This window comes from Micropterus salmoides, unplaced genomic scaffold, assembly GCF_014851395.1.
Source record: "Micropterus salmoides isolate LMB-PRFRI ecotype aquatic unplaced genomic scaffold, ASM1485139v1 Ms_hic_scaffold_3, whole genome shotgun sequence".
In the NCBI taxonomy this organism is placed as follows: domain Eukaryota; kingdom Metazoa; phylum Chordata; class Actinopteri; order Centrarchiformes; family Centrarchidae; genus Micropterus; species Micropterus salmoides.
The window spans coordinates 11,803,664-11,821,301 of NW_024042261.1; the positions used below are offsets into that span (position 1 = coordinate 11,803,664).

The 17,638-nt window shown below is 39.9% G+C and overlaps 2 protein-coding genes across 3 annotated transcripts; both read left to right on the top strand.

The window, feature by feature from the left end:
• On the top strand, positions 1-7,875 carry LOC119882286 (transmembrane protein 25). Its single transcript, XM_038692289.1, has 9 exons — positions 1-266; positions 1,045-1,165; positions 2,933-3,271; positions 3,373-3,663; positions 3,849-3,980; positions 4,095-4,128; positions 5,300-5,409; positions 7,029-7,112; positions 7,243-7,875. Exons 2-9 carry the CDS (start codon positions 1,087-1,089, stop codon positions 7,314-7,316), a joined length of 1,143 nt encoding a protein of 380 aa, XP_038548217.1. The 5' UTR covers positions 1-266; positions 1,045-1,086; the 3' UTR covers positions 7,317-7,875.
• Positions 7,876-9,199: 1,324 nt separating this feature from the next.
• Positions 9,200-14,141, top strand: LOC119883393 (T-cell surface glycoprotein CD3 delta chain-like). Of its 2 annotated transcripts, none has more exons than XM_038694018.1 (7): positions 9,200-9,355; positions 9,679-9,753; positions 9,934-9,954; positions 10,125-10,328; positions 10,537-10,680; positions 12,358-12,422; positions 12,516-14,141. In XM_038694018.1, the coding sequence occupies exons 2-7, from the start codon at positions 9,699-9,701 to the stop codon at positions 12,570-12,572; spliced, it is 546 nt and encodes a 181-aa protein (XP_038549946.1). In that variant the 5' UTR covers positions 9,200-9,355; positions 9,679-9,698; the 3' UTR covers positions 12,573-14,141. The 2 variants fall into 2 exon arrangements, with proteins under 2 accessions (XP_038549946.1, XP_038549947.1); XM_038694019.1 differs by having other exon boundaries at positions 9,219-9,355; positions 9,658-9,753.
• The last annotated feature ends 3,497 nt before the right edge of the window (positions 14,142-17,638 follow it).

Below are 17,638 nucleotides of genomic sequence, written 5' to 3' on the forward strand. Positions count from 1 at the left end.
GTGGTGGCAGCGTGACTGCCTGCGTCAGCCAGCCCTGCAAGCCCCTGCCAGCTAGTGAACGCTGCTACTGGAGCTACCGTACCCTGCAGAGATCCGTGTGTGTGTGTGTGTGTGTGTGTACGCAGATGGGAAAGGAACTGAGTCAGGGAGGGCTGCCTCTCATCTCCTCGCTGTTATCACCATCCTTCACTCTCCCTCCTCTCCTCCTCTGCTGCCATGGAGCTCCAGCAGGCTGAATCACAACAGCGTCTGCAGAAAGGGCTGAGGTAATAACACTGTGTGTCGTAGAGGGCTTTCTTTCTGTATTTAAGTGCACACATCTGCATTGAAATGCCTGCATGCAGCCTTACAAAGTGGAGTGTGTGTATATGTGGACCTACAGTGTAATGTGTAGCCCCTTGCTGCCATATCATATTGCTCTGATTGTCAGTGCAATCCCAGCATCCGCAACCTGAGGGCAAAGAGATGTAACACCTTCTGTCACGTGTGCATGTGTTTCAAAACTGGACTTGGGTCGTCTCCATATGTGTAAGATTATGAGTGTTGCTTTGATGGCTCAGTTCCTGCTTTCACCCGAGGTGCTCACACAGATCACGTGACCCAGATTGCAAGCAAGCACTAGATATTACTCACTCCCCACACACAGTGTATGTGCGCTTGCACAATCACCGATCAGTCATGCAAATCAATGCTGGACCAGAAGTGACCTACTGAAAAGTGAGAGGCATGTCACTAGCTGTATGTGAAAAGTACCGCCTGCTTTTGTTTTTATAGCATTGCACTGAAAGTTTCATATCAGCTCTGTCTTCATCTTTAGGCTTGCATTTCAATCTCACCAACAACAATCTACGTGCCTTTAAAGTGAGATTTAGTCAGAATCAGAAACCAAACCTATATCCTCATGTACCACCAGAGTTATTGAGCCATGTGGATAGTTTTGCTTTCACGTGCCTACCTTTTGAGATATCCGTCGGTGATTCTTTGGGATAATCCATAGATCCTTATTATGGACAAATAATTACCTCATGTACTTTCTTCTCCAAGCAGGTAGATGTGTATGCGTGTGTGGTGCTCCTCTGGGCCATTATGGAGCGTGTGTGTCTGAGAAGGTGGGCATCAGGCTCCGCTGTTGTGTTCCTTCACACACTGGCCTTATCCTGGACAGGTGAGGCACACAGCAGCCCAGTAAAAATTACCAGTTCCTTTTGAACAATTGGAATTCAACCAAAATTGACCTCTAGGTTATTGCATTGCACCTATTTTAATGGTGAATCAGCCATGATAAAACAGTGGGTCATAAACAGGGCTGTTGTCTCATGCAAATTCAGGCAAACTTGGTCCATTGTCTTCAAAATTAATTTAAATAAGATTCAGGTAAAATTTCTCCTTTTGGAAAATAACAAGCTAAATGTCAATTGTTGGGGAATTTCCTTTAAAATAGGCTACATGTAGCATTAGCTGCATGGAACTAGCTGATACCATTTTGGATGGAAGCAGTGTTTACTCGAAATATCTTTAGAAGATAAAACAACAACCACAAACTGCAACTTACTAGCAACTTGGTCAACGTTAAAGAATTAATTTTCAAATTTCAATTTTATGTATATAGCGCCAAATCACAACAACAGTTATCTCACAGCGCTTTTTATAAAAGAGCAGGTCTAGACCGTACTCTGTGATGTTATTTACAGAAGCCCAACAGTTCCCACCAAGAGCAAGCACTAGGTGACAGAGGCAAGGAAAAACTTCCTTTTAAGAGGCAGAAACCTCGAGCATAACCATGGCTCAGGGTGGGCGGCCATCTGCCTCGACCGGTTGGGGGTGAGAGAGAGAGAGAGAGAGAGAGAGAGAGAGAGCAAGAGAGGAACAGAGAGAAAGAGGGCAGGAGAGGGATGGAAGGGAGGGAGGGAGGCAGCCTACACAATATACACACACAGAAGTACAGACAGTAAAGGTGATGTTGCTATAGACTAAATGAAAAATGGTACAGATATTTATAGTAGTGTTAATGATAACAGTCGTAATGTTAATGATTATAATAACAATACGACTAGTAATGGTAATAGTTATTGTAGCAGAGTGTGTCGAGCAGGAACACGGGGGCAGCAGGTGACCCGCAGCCACAGATCCAGACTCCACAGCTCCAGAGCCAGAAACACCTGCAGGAAGTGATAGGAGGAGAGAGGAGAGGGACGAGAAAGCACAAGACTACTGGAAAGGGGAGAAGTTGTGTTAGTAACATGCAATAATGGGATGAGGTTGCATACAGAGAGAGAGAAAGTAGAGGAGAGAGGAGCTCAGTGCATCATAGGAAATCCCCCGGCAGTCTAGGCCTATAGCAGCATAACTAAGGGATGGTTCAGGACTCACCTGAGCCAGCCCTAACTATAAGCTTTATCAAAGAGGAAAGTTTAGTTAGTTTAATACTTTGGAAAATACACTTCCTTGTCTAGAGTTAGATGAAAGAATTAATACCACTCTTAACTCTCTGTCTGTTATGAAGCTAGAGCCAGGAGACGGTTAGCTTAGCTTAGCACATAGACTGAAACAGGGGGAAGAACACAAGTGTAAATATGACAAGCTGTGGTTTTACAGCAGCAGGAAACAGTACAGATTAAATTACATATTATAATAACATATTAATTATTGAGCTTAAGCGGTACTGGTAGGATTCTGTTCATTTAGACAGAGCCATGTTAGCTATTTTCCCCTGCTGCGAGTCTCTGGGCTAAGCTAAGCTAACTGGCCGCTAGCTATGGCTTCAAATTTCACTGACAGATATGGGAGTGATGTTAATCTTTTCACTTAACTCCACAACAAAAGGAATAAACACATTTCCCAAAATGTCAAACTACTGCTTTAGCTTGTAATATTAGTGTAGAGACACTTTACATGCAGTCCTATTACAACAATACTGATCCTTTACTCACAGGTGCAATTGAGCCCGCCCCCAAAATTGACGGACGGCACAAGGCAGCTGTGACATTGCAGGAGAACATGACACACCGGTTCAACTGCCAAACAGGTGGCTGGGATCCCCGTGCCCCTCCCTTGCTTACCTGGTACCTGAACGGGGAGCAGCAGAGAGAGCCCCACCGTGGGCGCCTGGTGATGACGTCGCAGGAAGATTCTGAGGTCATGAGACCGGGAACCAATCACAACAGCACCTTCTCTCTGCGGGCCAGGAAGTGGGACAGGGAGCTAGTGTGTGTCGCATCGAATCCCAGGACAGGAGAGAGTTACAATGCCACGGTCACACTCAATGTCCAATGTGAGTCTGTGTTAAATATTTCAGGATTGTAAGTGGACCCAGCTAATTTCTTTGGATACAGTGATTGAAGTGCTGAGTTGTTCATCTTCTCTGTCTCCCAGTTCAGCCAGAGATCCTCAGGGTAAACGCCCACTACAGTGAAACCTCAGAACCCGGCCTCTCCCTGGTCCTCTTCGCCTTGGTAAGGTCTAACCCGCCCGCCACCATCGCCTTTGTGGACCAGTCCGGCCAGCTGGTAGCCAACACCTCTGACTTCCTCATCCTGGACTCACGAAGCTATCCCTGGTTGACCAATCACACGCTGAAGGTCATGCTCAGTAACCTATCAGGGAATGTCTCGCTCAACGCCAGCAACAGTGTGGGAACTGTGCAGAGTAACCTAACACTGGCAGGTCAGTGATGGTAAAAGGCAAAATGATAAGTTCTCTTTTATGCTAAGTTAACCGTATCCTGGCTGTACCTTCGTATTACCATGCAAACACAAGAGTGGTATTGATCTCCTCATCTACGTTTCAGTAAGAAAGTAAATAAGTGTAGTTTCCAAATTGTCAAACATTTCCTTTAACTCTCTCTCTAGAGTTCCTTCAGTCTCGTGTGGAGGTGCCCATGCTGGGAATAGTGACTGGGGGAGCCATGGCCTTCATGGCCCTCCTCATCCTCAGTCTGATAGTTCTCTGCCTCATGCAAAAAAACAAGATCAAGTCCTTTGGTGAGACTGGAGTGTGTCTCTGTGTGTAGGAAGTCAGCTGGAAAATGTGTGACTGTAGCTTGCATTGTTGTACTTATTCAGCAGGATGAGATGTCTTCTTGTCTTATGTTACAGATGAGCCAGTGGAGATTCTGATGACCAAGAAAAGGTAAATAAAGTAATCAGACATCTGTCATTGGATATTTGTGTGAACCACCTTAATAGAATACACCTGGAGAGTAGGTAAACCAGGCCAACAAGACTGGATAAGCATTTGTCTTGGAGTTGGATATGTTATGGTAGACAGTATCTCCTTTTACCCACCAAGTGTTGAATCTTTACCTCAGAGGTTACCAGCTGAGTTTTCATTGTAAATCAACTGTGATTGCCTGCTGCCATATTTTGCCTTGCTACCATAAAGGAAAAGGTGAAATAAGTGAAGGTCTCTTCTCATTCTCAACAGGCAGTGTTCAGCAAGTTACTCAGGGATTGTAATAAGTGACTTTTTACTAATTGACCCTTAAAAACTAATAATATTACATTACTTTTTACTGGGTTGTGAAAGAAAGAATTCATAACAGCAACAAGGAGTATTCTTAACGCCACTGGCTTAAATAAATAAATATAGCCATGAGTCAATCCTGACTTTTTAACTAACGTCTTTCTGCACTTTCATTCATAAGAGCAGTATTTAGTGTTTTTACAAAACATTGCTGCACTCCCAAAGAGTGCATGCATCACTGGCAGTAGTGGACAGTCAGCAAAGAGTTTCTGTATACAAGTATCACATTGCTGTGCCTGTCAGCAGATGCTTAAATAAATTTTGGCTAACAGCCAACTTCAACAACATAAGATCTGGCTCCTTGACTTGAAAAAAAAAGCGAGTAAGCAAATTCCTTTTAAGTGTCCCATATTCACTCATGGCAGTTCAGCATCACACACACATGTTGAACACTTGACACATGTAGACAGTGTCCTGCAGATTATACTGTAGATGCTAATATGCTGACAAGGGCCTAGCATTAAAACATTACACAAAATCACGTCCACCTGTCACTTTTAGAGCATGAAAACACCTGTGATGTTGAAAATAGTCAATTGAGGGTTAAGGCTTGTGTATAAGGACTTTTAACAAGTATACATCCCCCCATATCCTTTTATAATTTTTGCAACCACCTTCCTTTCGTTGACACACTGGCACATAATTTCCATCTCCATTGTTAGCGGATTGGAAGAAAAACACTCCTGAAAGTGTTTTTGTATTTTTATAAATACTTTATGACCATCCTGCAGAACAATAACACTAAGTTGGAAATCTCTCCTCCATATTTCCTGCACAGTGACTCTGCCAATCTGAAGGCAGAGAAAGCTGATAAGACCCACATCCCGAGAGAGAACATGTCTCTGCCTTCTAACATGCAGCTCAACGACCTCAGCACTTTGAGAAAAGGTAAGAATTCAAACTCCCTCACCTCACACACAGATGGGTGGAGCTGTGTGTGTGTGTGGGGGGGGTAATTTAAAGATATGGACTGTATATCACATTGACAGCTTAGAAATATGAAAATACTGTATGCTTTTATGCCAAAAATGCAATTTGTGAAGTTGTGAACTCTTGTTTACGAGGTTCGTAAGATGGCAAAAGTCTGGAGGTCAATTAAAACATTAATCAGTCAATGAACACCACTCAATACAAATATTCAGTTTTCACAATCAATGCGCAGCGCTAAAGGTTGGCAAAATGGAGACAATAGGGTACCTTGCATTCTGAAATGTGAAGTACATGGCAACACAAAAGTTTTCCAACCAACTTCCACTGTGGTGTAAAATGTGATCAACTGTGGTCAAGTTATTCCCTCCATAATTCCTAAAGAGTTTTAATGCAGCATAAAATGACAGTGTAGTCAGGGTTGGAGTACTGCAACAACTGCCCGTGGGTCCAAGGACTGTCAGGGGCCCCAATTCATTGCGTTTCAGTAGTATGTCGTAATATTTTTGTCCCCTGGCTCCCTATAGTGGGTTAATTCATTAAACTTAAACTGAAATCTTTCAGACCTTTTTTCATTTTAATCCTAATGATTACGGTTTACAGCTCATGGAAATCAAAACTTCAATATCACAAAACTATTAGAATTTTGGAATAAAAATAATAAAAGAATTTATAATACAGAAATGTCGACCTGAGAAGAGAAAAGCTCTAATCAACTAAGTAACTAAAAACACCAAAGTCTGGTTCTGATGCTAAAAACGCTTTTCTTTCAGTTACTTATTTAAATTAGTTGTTATTATTCCAGCTCCCATGGCTGTGCTGTGTTGTTTATTTATTTTGCATGTACTATTCCACGTTTTCATTTCTCACTCAGTTGTCTTCCTATGTCAGCTGTTTATTGCTGCTGTTCGGCTGTTTGCCTCTTTGCTTTTGTTTTTTTGTTTGTTGTTTGTTTTTCTCCACCCCAGGCCCCCCTCCCTGTTCTCTTACAGGTGTTGTCCTTTCTCTGTGCTGTCTGTTTGTGTGGTGTTTGTGTCCCCCATCCCCATGTCTGCCCCTGTCCGGCCCAGTGACAAATAAATAATAAAACAGACAAAGGAGTATTTTAATACTCTCTTGTTAAAGTAAAATCTGTCTGGCACAACATGGCATCCAGCTCCTCATACTCTATACCAGACTGCTGGGCAAGACAGGTTTAAAAAGAAAAAAAAAACAATGCACTTTTCCACAATGTTTAATTTCTTTTAAAATGCACCTCTATGTACAACCGACCTGTTGCTGTAACATGTATGGGCCTAAAAAAAGTTTCCAATATTTATGCTAAGCTAAACAAACCATCTCCTGGCTTTAGCTTCAAAGCACATTTCAGTATTTGTACACCCACCCTCCCCTTTTCCAGTCTTTATGCTAAGCTAGGCTAACCGACTCATAGCTGTAGTGATTTAGAGTAAAGACGTGTGAGTGGTATCAGTCTTCTCTTCTGTAAGTTGCAGCATGAAAATATAAGTGCATCCCCCCTAAAACTATCCCTTCAAACTCATCCTGCCTTTTCTCTTGCATTCTGCTGTTGCTTCTCGCAGCCCGAGAGGCGGCCCAGCAGAATAGTGTGGGTGAGAAGAAGGAAGAGGAGGAGGAAGATCTGTCTTTAGCCTATGCTGCTAGAGGTCAGGGAAATACACGCTGATACATTTTTCATTGTTTATTCTTTAGATTCAGTGTGGAGGAACTGCAGGGTGTGTTTTATTTTTTAGTGCTGTGTTCTGTCTGACTGCTTTCCTCCCCGATGACTCCCAGGTTTTGCCCGATATCCGATGGTGGGCTACATCTATAAAGTGAACAGCACAAGCAGCGAGGAGATCTGGCTGTGACTGACCGCAAAATTACAAACACAAACACACACACACACACACAAACATAATGTTCATGCATGCAAAACAGTGCAGCTGTCCGAGAGGAAACCCAGAACAACTGCCAGTCAGTCATTTAGCCAATCATCAATCTCCTTCAAGCTGGACCAGGACGACCAGGAAACTGTCTTGTTGTGAAGATCTTATCTGTTTCTGGGTCACAACACACTCTCTGACGAGTTCATCATGTGTCTTTTTGAATCTCAATAATGCAAAGTATGAACTCTACGTATAAATGCTCATGTTCTGTATGTTTTGACATGATTTCCTCCTGTAACCACATACTCATAATGTCCTCCTCCCCGTTGCATTATTGGAATGCATTAATTGTTCTATGCTAACACCAGAATGTCCAAGATACTGTACTGTATGTGAGATTGTCCATTTTGAACAATAGTATCCAAATAAGATGGCACATAATTAAAGTACATGTATTTGTATAATGGATATGTCATGTACTGTATATTTGTATGCATATGTATATGTGTATAAAAGAGGATGTCTAATAAAGATGATAATGAAATTGTATGTAGTAATTGCTGGAAAAAACTGGTGGTTTTGTAGATGCGCACCAGGGGGCGCTCTAAGTTTATAAGCTGGAAAATATGTAGGACTTTCTGTTATGTGGGTGATGTGTGTTGTTGACATTTCAGTAGTGATGAGTGTTTGTTGTGTGAAAGAGAAAGGATTTTGGGAAAGAAGACATTTGATTCTCTGCTTTCTTTTTTGTTTTGTTTACAATAGCAGGTGCACCAGACAAATAATGCATGTCTTTAAGTTTGGCTCTATGAGTGTGTATGTGTGCCAGGTGTTAGCTCTAGGTCACAGGTTGTTGTGGCAGGAAGCAAACTTGTGTTGTGGGAGCATCTCTTTGCTCTCGCTCTCTCTCTGCTCCTGCTGCTGCTGCTTCTTCTTCTGCACTGAACAGGGAATGTAATCTGTCACACACAGCGGGACAAACATTTACAACAGGCAGGGAATTGAAATATTCATCTGAACACACACGGTTGTGTTAATGCCTTTTGTTTTACCAGATGGAGCTGCTCCACACATCTCTCATTTCAGCTACCATGTGGATAACAGTGACATCATTTGCATAGTCAATATGAAGGTTTTCCTTCACAGATTGCTGCTCATATCTATAGGAAAGTATCATAGGTGCTTTGTCAAACTGAATTATGACGTGGGTAAAACGGTGAAAATTACTTGATACATTTTAACTCCCCAAACATACAACAGTAACACAAAGTCATAGACAGTGGTGGAATGGAGAATGAATTAACAATTTATTGCAGCTTTTCGGCTGCAAATGGACTAAATATTACATACCAGTTTAATTGACAATGACAGTGTATCCTAATATTACTAGTGGAAAAATACTGCTGTACATGTAAAAGCCCCGCAATGAAAATGCAACTTGAGTAAAAGCACACAAAAGTGCACAGGTATTATTAACAAATTCAGTGTTAATAAAAGTCTCCTGTCCCATTTTTAAATTATTAGATTATTGATGATGCTGCAATAATGTTTAAGTAGCCTTTTACTGTTTACAGTTAGTCAAGGCAGAGGTCATTTAAACCTACAGACCTAGTGTTTAAGTAATTTAATTTACAACAATGCATCATAAGACATAACCTCATGTGTTTTGTATGTAAAATCTTGATCTGTTAAGTAACTAGTAACTGTAGCTGTCAAATAAACATAGTGGAGGAGACACCTCCCACTGAATTCTAGTGGAGTAAAAGAAAAACGTGGTGTGAAATGACAATCCATGAGTAAATGCACTTAGTTATATTCCACCAGTGTCTTATACTGTCATTTGCTGGAAGTTAATGAGACACCGATTGCTCCAGATGTAGAAATCAACAAAGCCTGCTGAGATGGAAAATAAACCAATCACACTCACTTCCTTCTCACTCTCACACACACAGACTGAGACCCTTCACCAGACGGAGGCTGGATGCTTTGACAGCAGGGACACGGCAGCTCTTTCTTTTGAGGTCAGTACTTTTATTTAAATTTTGCTGTGGATTTCATATTTTCAGTTCAGCTCAGATTGTGAACGTGTATGTTTTGATGGAGACCCTCAAATATGACGATAATAATATAATTTGATATTTCAGGTAAAATCAACAAAACTCAAAGTCAGTTTTTATTATAGATTAGCTTATATTTTTTTCTTGAATCAACACCCTAAAGGTTGTCTTTCATCGTAAGTTATCTTTAACAATAAGTTGAGTAAAATGGTTGACAGGGAACAGAAAATGGCGCTCTTCCTGTTTGCTGTTGCTGTTACTTACAGTGATCCTCCTGTCATCGGCAGAACTCAGACGAGTAAACGCAATGAAATGTCAAGTAGTGTTTCCTGCCTGTCTGCTGCTGCTTTGGACACTGACAGGTAGGCCCAATGTCAAGATTTTAGTTTTTAATGACAAGACACCAAAATGACAACCTGTCTTCAAATATCTTACATCGGTATAGTTTTAAAAAGACTAATAATAACTAATAGACTCCTTTCATTTTAAAAGTTTCATTAAACTAAATGTTTTTCACATTTCTTTCCACATTTCTCCCACAGCATCTGTCAGTAGTAATTCAGGTAAGAAGACTCTTTTAACAGCCAAATGAGGTTGCCTAATAGTAACTACATGTGTGAAATGATGTTTTAATCTGTCTCTAAGCATGCCTGAGGGTTATTTACAAGAAGCAGTTCAATAATCAGCAAATGGTGCAGCTTTATTGTATCAAATGTTTCTTTTTCCTACACAGGAGAAAAGGACAAGATAACTGTGACAAAAGAGTCTGATGGGATAAAGGTGTCCTGTGGCGGAAGTAAAACTCTATTTAAAGATGAGACAGAGGTTGAATCCGGGAAATTGGAATACAATGATGAGAACACAGGGGAGTACTCTTGTGCGCTACTCAATGAAAAAGTACTCACAGAAGAAACAAAAATCTTTGTGAAATTTCGGAGTAAGTTCTGCTGCAAAAACTGTGTCTTGTATTGAGTGATGAAAACACTCATGTATTTTGTAAATTTTGAGGGTTTTATGTGTAATTTTATTATTACCATTACACTGTATTATAAGTACAGTATTTCATGACAGTAATCCTACCTAACAAATGTGAGATTCTCAAGTGACTGGTGTTTGTGTCTGTGTCTGTGACTGTGTTTGTCCAGCCTGTGATAATTGCATAGAGCTCGACCCGACTTCAATATTTGGACTAGTTGTTGGAGACGTGGTGGCTACGATCGTGATTGGATGGGCTGTCTATCTTGTTGCGTCTCAGACTCGCAGCGGTCCAATTGCCTCTCACAAGAAAGGTAATATCTATCTATCTATCTAACTATCTATCCCTGCCTATGTTTAGGACGGGTGTCTATTTGGGACAGGTTTTTCATTCCTTTTGCACAAAATTCTTACTCAGCAAAGATGGGAAATAGGCTACTATCAAGTTGTTTATTTCAACCAGTACGAATATTAGTTGTCTAAAAATTAAGCTGTTGGATAACATGTCAATTACGAACCATTCATTGGATATAGCCCCAAGAGACAGCCCATCTATAGGCCAACCTCAAATGGTGCTAATTGTTTCCATAAAACTAACCGGAGGATTGTATGTGGAGAACCTAACCAATGTATAATGTGTAGCATGTTTGACAAAGGTTTTAACATTTATATTCGTATGTGCAATCTAAGCAGCTTAGACAGAGCTCGGAGGTTTTCAAATTCAAGCTTGCAAAGTACAATAAATAAATGGTAAATAGGCAGTATACATTAAAGTAATTGAGTTAAAAATAGATAAATAAAGAAATAAAATAAATCACCAATCCGCACACACGGACATACACATTGATGAATAAGTTAATCGACCATTCATGTTTCAAATGGACGTGGGCACAAAACGTGAGTTTTATAAGAACTTCCATAAAAATCAGACCTAGCTTCTAACTGAGACATGCATTTTTTTGTCAAAATGTGTAGCCACACCAGGCCAATAAAAGGGACAGGCGTTTAATTGGGACTGGACTTTTATTTGAAGTTCTCAAGAAGAACAAAAAGGCTGCAATAACCCTCACATTTAAAATGATTACTAAATAGACTACTAGATACTACATAGGCCTATTCAATTATGCAGTAGACCTGCTCTATATGAATAAATAAATAAAATAAATACGTTTCTGATCGCTTTTTAATACTTCTTTCTTTTGGATATTGAGTTAAAGGATAGGTTCACATATTTTCAAGTCTGTCTTAAAACAATAGTCAGGTGCCCATCTGAACACTGAAACAGGTTTAGGTCGTAGAGTCTATTGTTTATTCCCTGCATATGTATCTTCTGCATGAAGTTACTGCTAAACACATTAAGAACGCATGTGTCATGGTCATGGTAATCATAAGAACCAAACCATGGGCATGGCTACAGCCATGATCACAGCAACAGCAGCAGGCGCTTATAACACAGTAGAACCAGGTTAATTAGCTCCAACTACTTGTCTTTATATTAGCACTGATACACACTGGGTAGCCACAACTATCATATTATACTTTTCATGCTATATACGCCTTGTGGTAGGCAGACTTTGTTACTTTTGGCAGGCTAGCTGTTTCTTATGTCTTTCCAGTCTTTATGCTAGGCTAAGCTAACCAGCGACATATTTAGCGTATACAGCATTGTTTTTCAACCCCTGTACTGTGTTCTAAACATGTAACAGATAAGTTGACCAAAATTATGATACATCAGTGTATTACTTAAACTAGTCCACAACAACAAGTATTACTGTTTACCTCAGTTCCCTTAGTAAAAGTAGCAATAAGACATACACAAAAACATGCATGAACAATTTTATAACTCAAATAAAAAGTAGAAATAGGCATAAGCAGTAAATTAGCTCCAGTGATAAATAACACCAATTCAAATATAACACTTAACTTAACATTAATTATGATTATGATTATGATGATTTTTATATTAATATTTTCAATACCTATTTCCTCAGGCTCTGATAGACAGCATCTCGTTCCTAACGAAGTGAGCAACAGAGGCTCCAGTGACCATTACCAGGTAAGCTGAATTGTGAGGATGTTTTAATAGGCATGTGTGATTATCACTTGTAAAAAGTAAAATTATAAATTACAATTTTTCTCTTCCACCCAGCCTCTGAGACACCAAGGTGGTAAAAAAGAAACGTATGATGTTCTGAACAGAAGATAGAGGGGTGGTGGCCCCTCTGCCTGGGAACCCAACCCCCCACTCTCCCCAGCCTGAAAACATACTCTCCATGTGTCCTTGCAACGCAAACATCTGCAGGAGGGAAAAGTCTGTTATCGGTTCCCAGGCTCAACATCATGACAGGATACTTTCTGATGTGTAGCTCTGCGACGGACGCCGCTCGTTCCTGATGTAATGTGCTCTGTAGATTACTGTCTCAGCTTAGGATCTCATTTCATTTATTTTCACCATGCATGTAAGATGTTGCTCTTAATAGACCACTCACATATCAAGTGACTTGTTAACCTATTGCTGTATGTCATAGTGCAGTGTTTATCAGCTGTTGTTCTCGTGTTGGCGTCTCATTTGAATCGGCTATGTTCTTTCTTCCAATTCTGTAAGTAGGGCTGCTACAACAGCCACTTAATATAATGACTTAAAAATGAAGTGTTTCTTTTGACAAACAAAATGGACATTATCATGATGCAAAAATAAAAATTGACAACAAAAATTGTGTTGTCTTGTTATGTTGGCAGCTATTGCCAGTGCTGGAAAGCAACTAAGTACAGTTACTCATGTATACTTAGGTACAGTTTGAAGGTACTTCAAAAAGGTTTAGAGGTAAATACTGTGCATTTTACTGACTGACAACTATGATTACAACTTTTCAGATTAACTTCAACAACATATAAGCTTTTAAAAGAATGTATAAAGAGTTGTTTGCGGCTCTGCAAAAGAGACCCCCCTCTGAAACCACTCAGATGGTTTCGTGGAAGTAATTGTTTGAGGCTTAAAGAAGGTCTAATTATCCTCTATTTGACAAATAACATTAGAAAAAGTCTATGTCTAAAATACAGATTTGTGGTGCAGAATTTGTTTGTTTTCTTCTTTTCCACCACATATCATCATCATGACCATGTTCCCAAGGTTTGGGAACCACTGGACTAAACTACCAAACTGCATATTGCACTAAGTAGTCACAGTTTTTCTCGGTTGCTTTGGTACATTTTTCAGATCAGAAGTGAAATTCTCAAAACTACTTGTTCAACCTCCACATTATCATTTGTGCAAATCATAAACACAATTGATTATTCCTTTAAACAGTGCTTTGACACCTTTATGCAAATGATTATGTACAATTGTTTGCTGTTTCCTACATTATCAATTGCTTATGTCATGTTGATCACGATGTATTATACCCGTCTCTGTTGAATAGTGTTACCCCCCAAAAAATCTAGGTATAAGGTCATTGCATGAGTCACTACGTGCAAAGTGGTTGAACACGTTGTCATAATCTGTCAAGCATATTTTCTATTCATGCCTATTAGATTTTTTTGTAAATGTGTCCTGAATTGATGAAGATATCCGTTGCGATGTGGATGATAATCAGTGGGCCAACAGACAGGAACATCAGCCTGAGGGCTGTTTCCATATTTACACTTCGAATTTTGTAATTTTTTCCGTTGTGCCTTTCAGTGCTGTAAAACATTCTTGTTTTATTTTATTTTCTGTATCACAATGACGTACTCTGTTAACAAATTACAGTACAAACCATAAAAGTGCGAATGTGAATCGTGTCCAATCTCTTGTAATGTGTAACTTTGTACAGCTGAAATTTACATATGTCATATTGAAAATTTGCATGTCTAAACATTTTGACGGCACTGACATGTTCACTGACATAAAGATTTACTTTTGAGAGAAAAACTGAGGATTTTAAGCCAGTTACAGGCTTTTGCAGATAATGCACTGTGTGGTGCTGTTTTTACGATCTGTTTCGAGAAATTCTCTTACTGTTCTGCAAATATTGTGCCAATATATGTACCAAAACCACTGAGAGAAACTGTAATACTACAACAGTAAAACTGTTTACACATTGATGCATCAGTGCTAATCTAATTAAGTGATATATCAGTCATATGACTGTTATACATATTAATTCTTTCTGCAGAATGAGTACTTTTACTTTTCATTCTTTAAAGTTATAATCCTCAAGATTTTCTTGAATTCAAACCCAGTTTTTGATGCCATTATGATTGCTACTCTTTCTGCATAACCATTCGATATATTTGCATTCTGTAATTAACTCTGTACATAGTAGTTTTCCTTTTTAGTGGAGGAATCAGCCATTCCCACAGAATCTGACACGCATGTAATCCAGTGTTACTGTTTTGTCACAGTTGGTCCTGTGACACTTCCTTTTTTGCCTCCTGTGGTGTTCTGTGGGCGTGTGTGGGTGTCTTTCACTTGGCAGGGAGCTGATCACCCGGTGAGGCTACACACCTGTTGCCAGTCCTCATCTACACCTGGCTTTAAGATGTGGGGCTCCCTGAGACTCATCGCCAGAGTATTCCTAGGCATCGCATGGTTGAGTACTTCAGGCTAGTTTTGTTACTTGAGCATTTAGTTTGTTTCTAGTGTGTTCTCTGCCTGAACCCAGAACACATGCCTCTTTTGTTGTTCTCCTTTTTCAAGTTACTGAATCTGGTGTGTTTTAGTCCTGTTTGGAGGATCTTTAGGAGAGCTGTTTGCCACTGCCCAGGACGGCCTGCCCCTGCTCACATCTCACCTACTACCACTCTGTACTACTTGTCCCTCAGTTCTCTGTAAATAAACTCTTTACTTTAACTGGCCTTGAGTGTTCTGTATCCGCACCCCGGTCCTCAGTCTTACGAAAACCTAATATAATTTTATCTCATTGTTTACTGTTTACTGTTCACTCACCTGCAGCCGTATCATAGATGCATTAATCTACCTATATTATTACAGTTTCTCTCAGTGGCTTTGGCCCTAACATATGCAAAACAGTAAGAGAATTTCTTGAAACAGATCGTACAAACAGCACTAAACAGTGCATTACCTGCAAAAGCCCGTAACTTCCTCAAATTCCTTAGTCTATCTATCAAAAGTAAATCTTTATGACAGTGAACATGTCAGTGCCATCAGAATGACGAGTACTTGTGTCATTGTTTACAAACAAGATAGTCAAAATGTTGTCAATGTCACAGTGTTGTCATGTTGTCAATGTAACAGTGTACTCTGGAAGTGTTTTCTGGTGTAAACTATGGCTGAGGTTTGGATGACAATGATTGAAAATGCACAAGTCTGCACTTTTACTGTGTATATCAATTGCAACAGTACAAAGTTACACATTGACTGCAAGAGATTGGACACAATTCACATTCACGCCTTTACTATTTGTACTGAGATTTTTTGACAGAGCACGTCATTACGACACAGAAAAGAGAAAGATGTGACTGTTTTACAGCACTGCATAGCACAATGGAAAAAGTTACACACTTAGAAATGTGATGGGAAACACCCCTTAGTCTGTGAGGCCACAGATTCTCACAGATTTTGTCATCAATTATGGAAACATTTACAAAACAAAGTCTAATAAACAATAGAAAATATGCTTGTCAGATTATTGACAAGTGGTTCAACCATTTTGCCTGCAGTGACTTCTGCAATGAACCCATACCCTGATATTTTTGGGGAGGTACGACTATTCACCAGAGTACCAGTATAATATATTGTGATCAACATGACATGAGCAATTGATAATGGAAATAGCAGACAGTTCATAATCATTTGCATGAATGTGTCAAAGCATTTGATGTGAACTAGATGACGTTGAGGTTGAACAAGTAGTGTTGAGTATTTCACTTCTGATCTGAGAAATGTACCAAAGCATCTGATAAACTGTGAACCGCAATCTCCCTTACCACCAGTAACCACAGGTGTCGCCAAATCAACCAGGAGAAAAATCTTTAGGATTATAACTTTAAGTACATTTCAGTGATAATACTATATTTTTAGGGTTAAATAATCATATTTTTACTTTTACTTAAGTAAAGGATCTGATTACTTCCACCACCATTTGCTGTTCTTGTTGTTTTCATTACCATCTCATAAGGGTGAGAGTCTATCAGAGGTCTATTTCAGTCTGTTGAGCCAAAGATCCAAATAGATTAGAATATAGAGACACAGAGAGAGCAGTGTTAGAAAGAATTACACAACACAGGGGTATAGAGACGAGCAGAGAGAAAGGTAAAAAAGACAGAAAGATAAAATAGTAACTAACAAAGAAGAAGAGGTGGAAATGGAGACGAGGAGGAGAGAAACTGTGAGTGACTTTAGAGGAAGTCTCCCCAAGTCAGATAATCTAATATCTTAAATTCTTTGATCACTGCTCGGAGTCTTTCACCTTCCTCTTGACGCTGCTGTGACAAAGCTACAAGCGGTTCAAGTTTTCTACCCGAGGAAGACAAGAGAGAGATCAGACAACGAAACTTACACAGCTCGGCTCAGAAACACAACCCTGATGAACCCACACACACACACACACACACACACACACACACACACACCAACATCTGACTCAATGCACGAGCACACACTTTCATGCACTCACACAGAAGCTCATGTGTACGTTGTGCACGGACGTTCACTCACACAACCGCATACGCTTGTGGAGCAGATGTAGGTCTGTGTGTGGGAACGGTTTGACTTAAGTTAAGAGGAGCACATTGTATACAACCTCCCCCCTTCCCCTCTACCTCTTTGTTTCTTTCTCACACAAACATACAGCAGATGTGATGTAGATGAAGATAACCGAGTAGTAAGTGTGGGAGTGTTTCCACTAAAGGCTACACCTTTGAGCTACATACAGTGTCATAGAATTATCAGTTATTATCAATTATTAGTAGTCTTCGTGAAGAAGAGAGACTGCATGGCATTTCCCGCTTTCGTTTCCATCAGCACAGATGTCCTCAGTCACTGCTGGGAAAAATGCAGTTGTAAAAACACAAAACATGACACAACATTTCCATCGTGTGCACAATAGATATAAAATACATGTATTTTTATTGAGAAATGTCAGATATTTCCAAAGACAGGATGGCATGTCACTCACACCTGAGAGCCTTTAGTGATGAAGACACATTGATCGTGATCGTGTGCTTGCGCATGCTACGGATATGAGCTGCAGGCTTTGAGGTCGCAAATAGTTACATCCGTCGAAGCATTTCAGTATTGCTTACCACCATGAGCGAAGAAGACAATGAGAA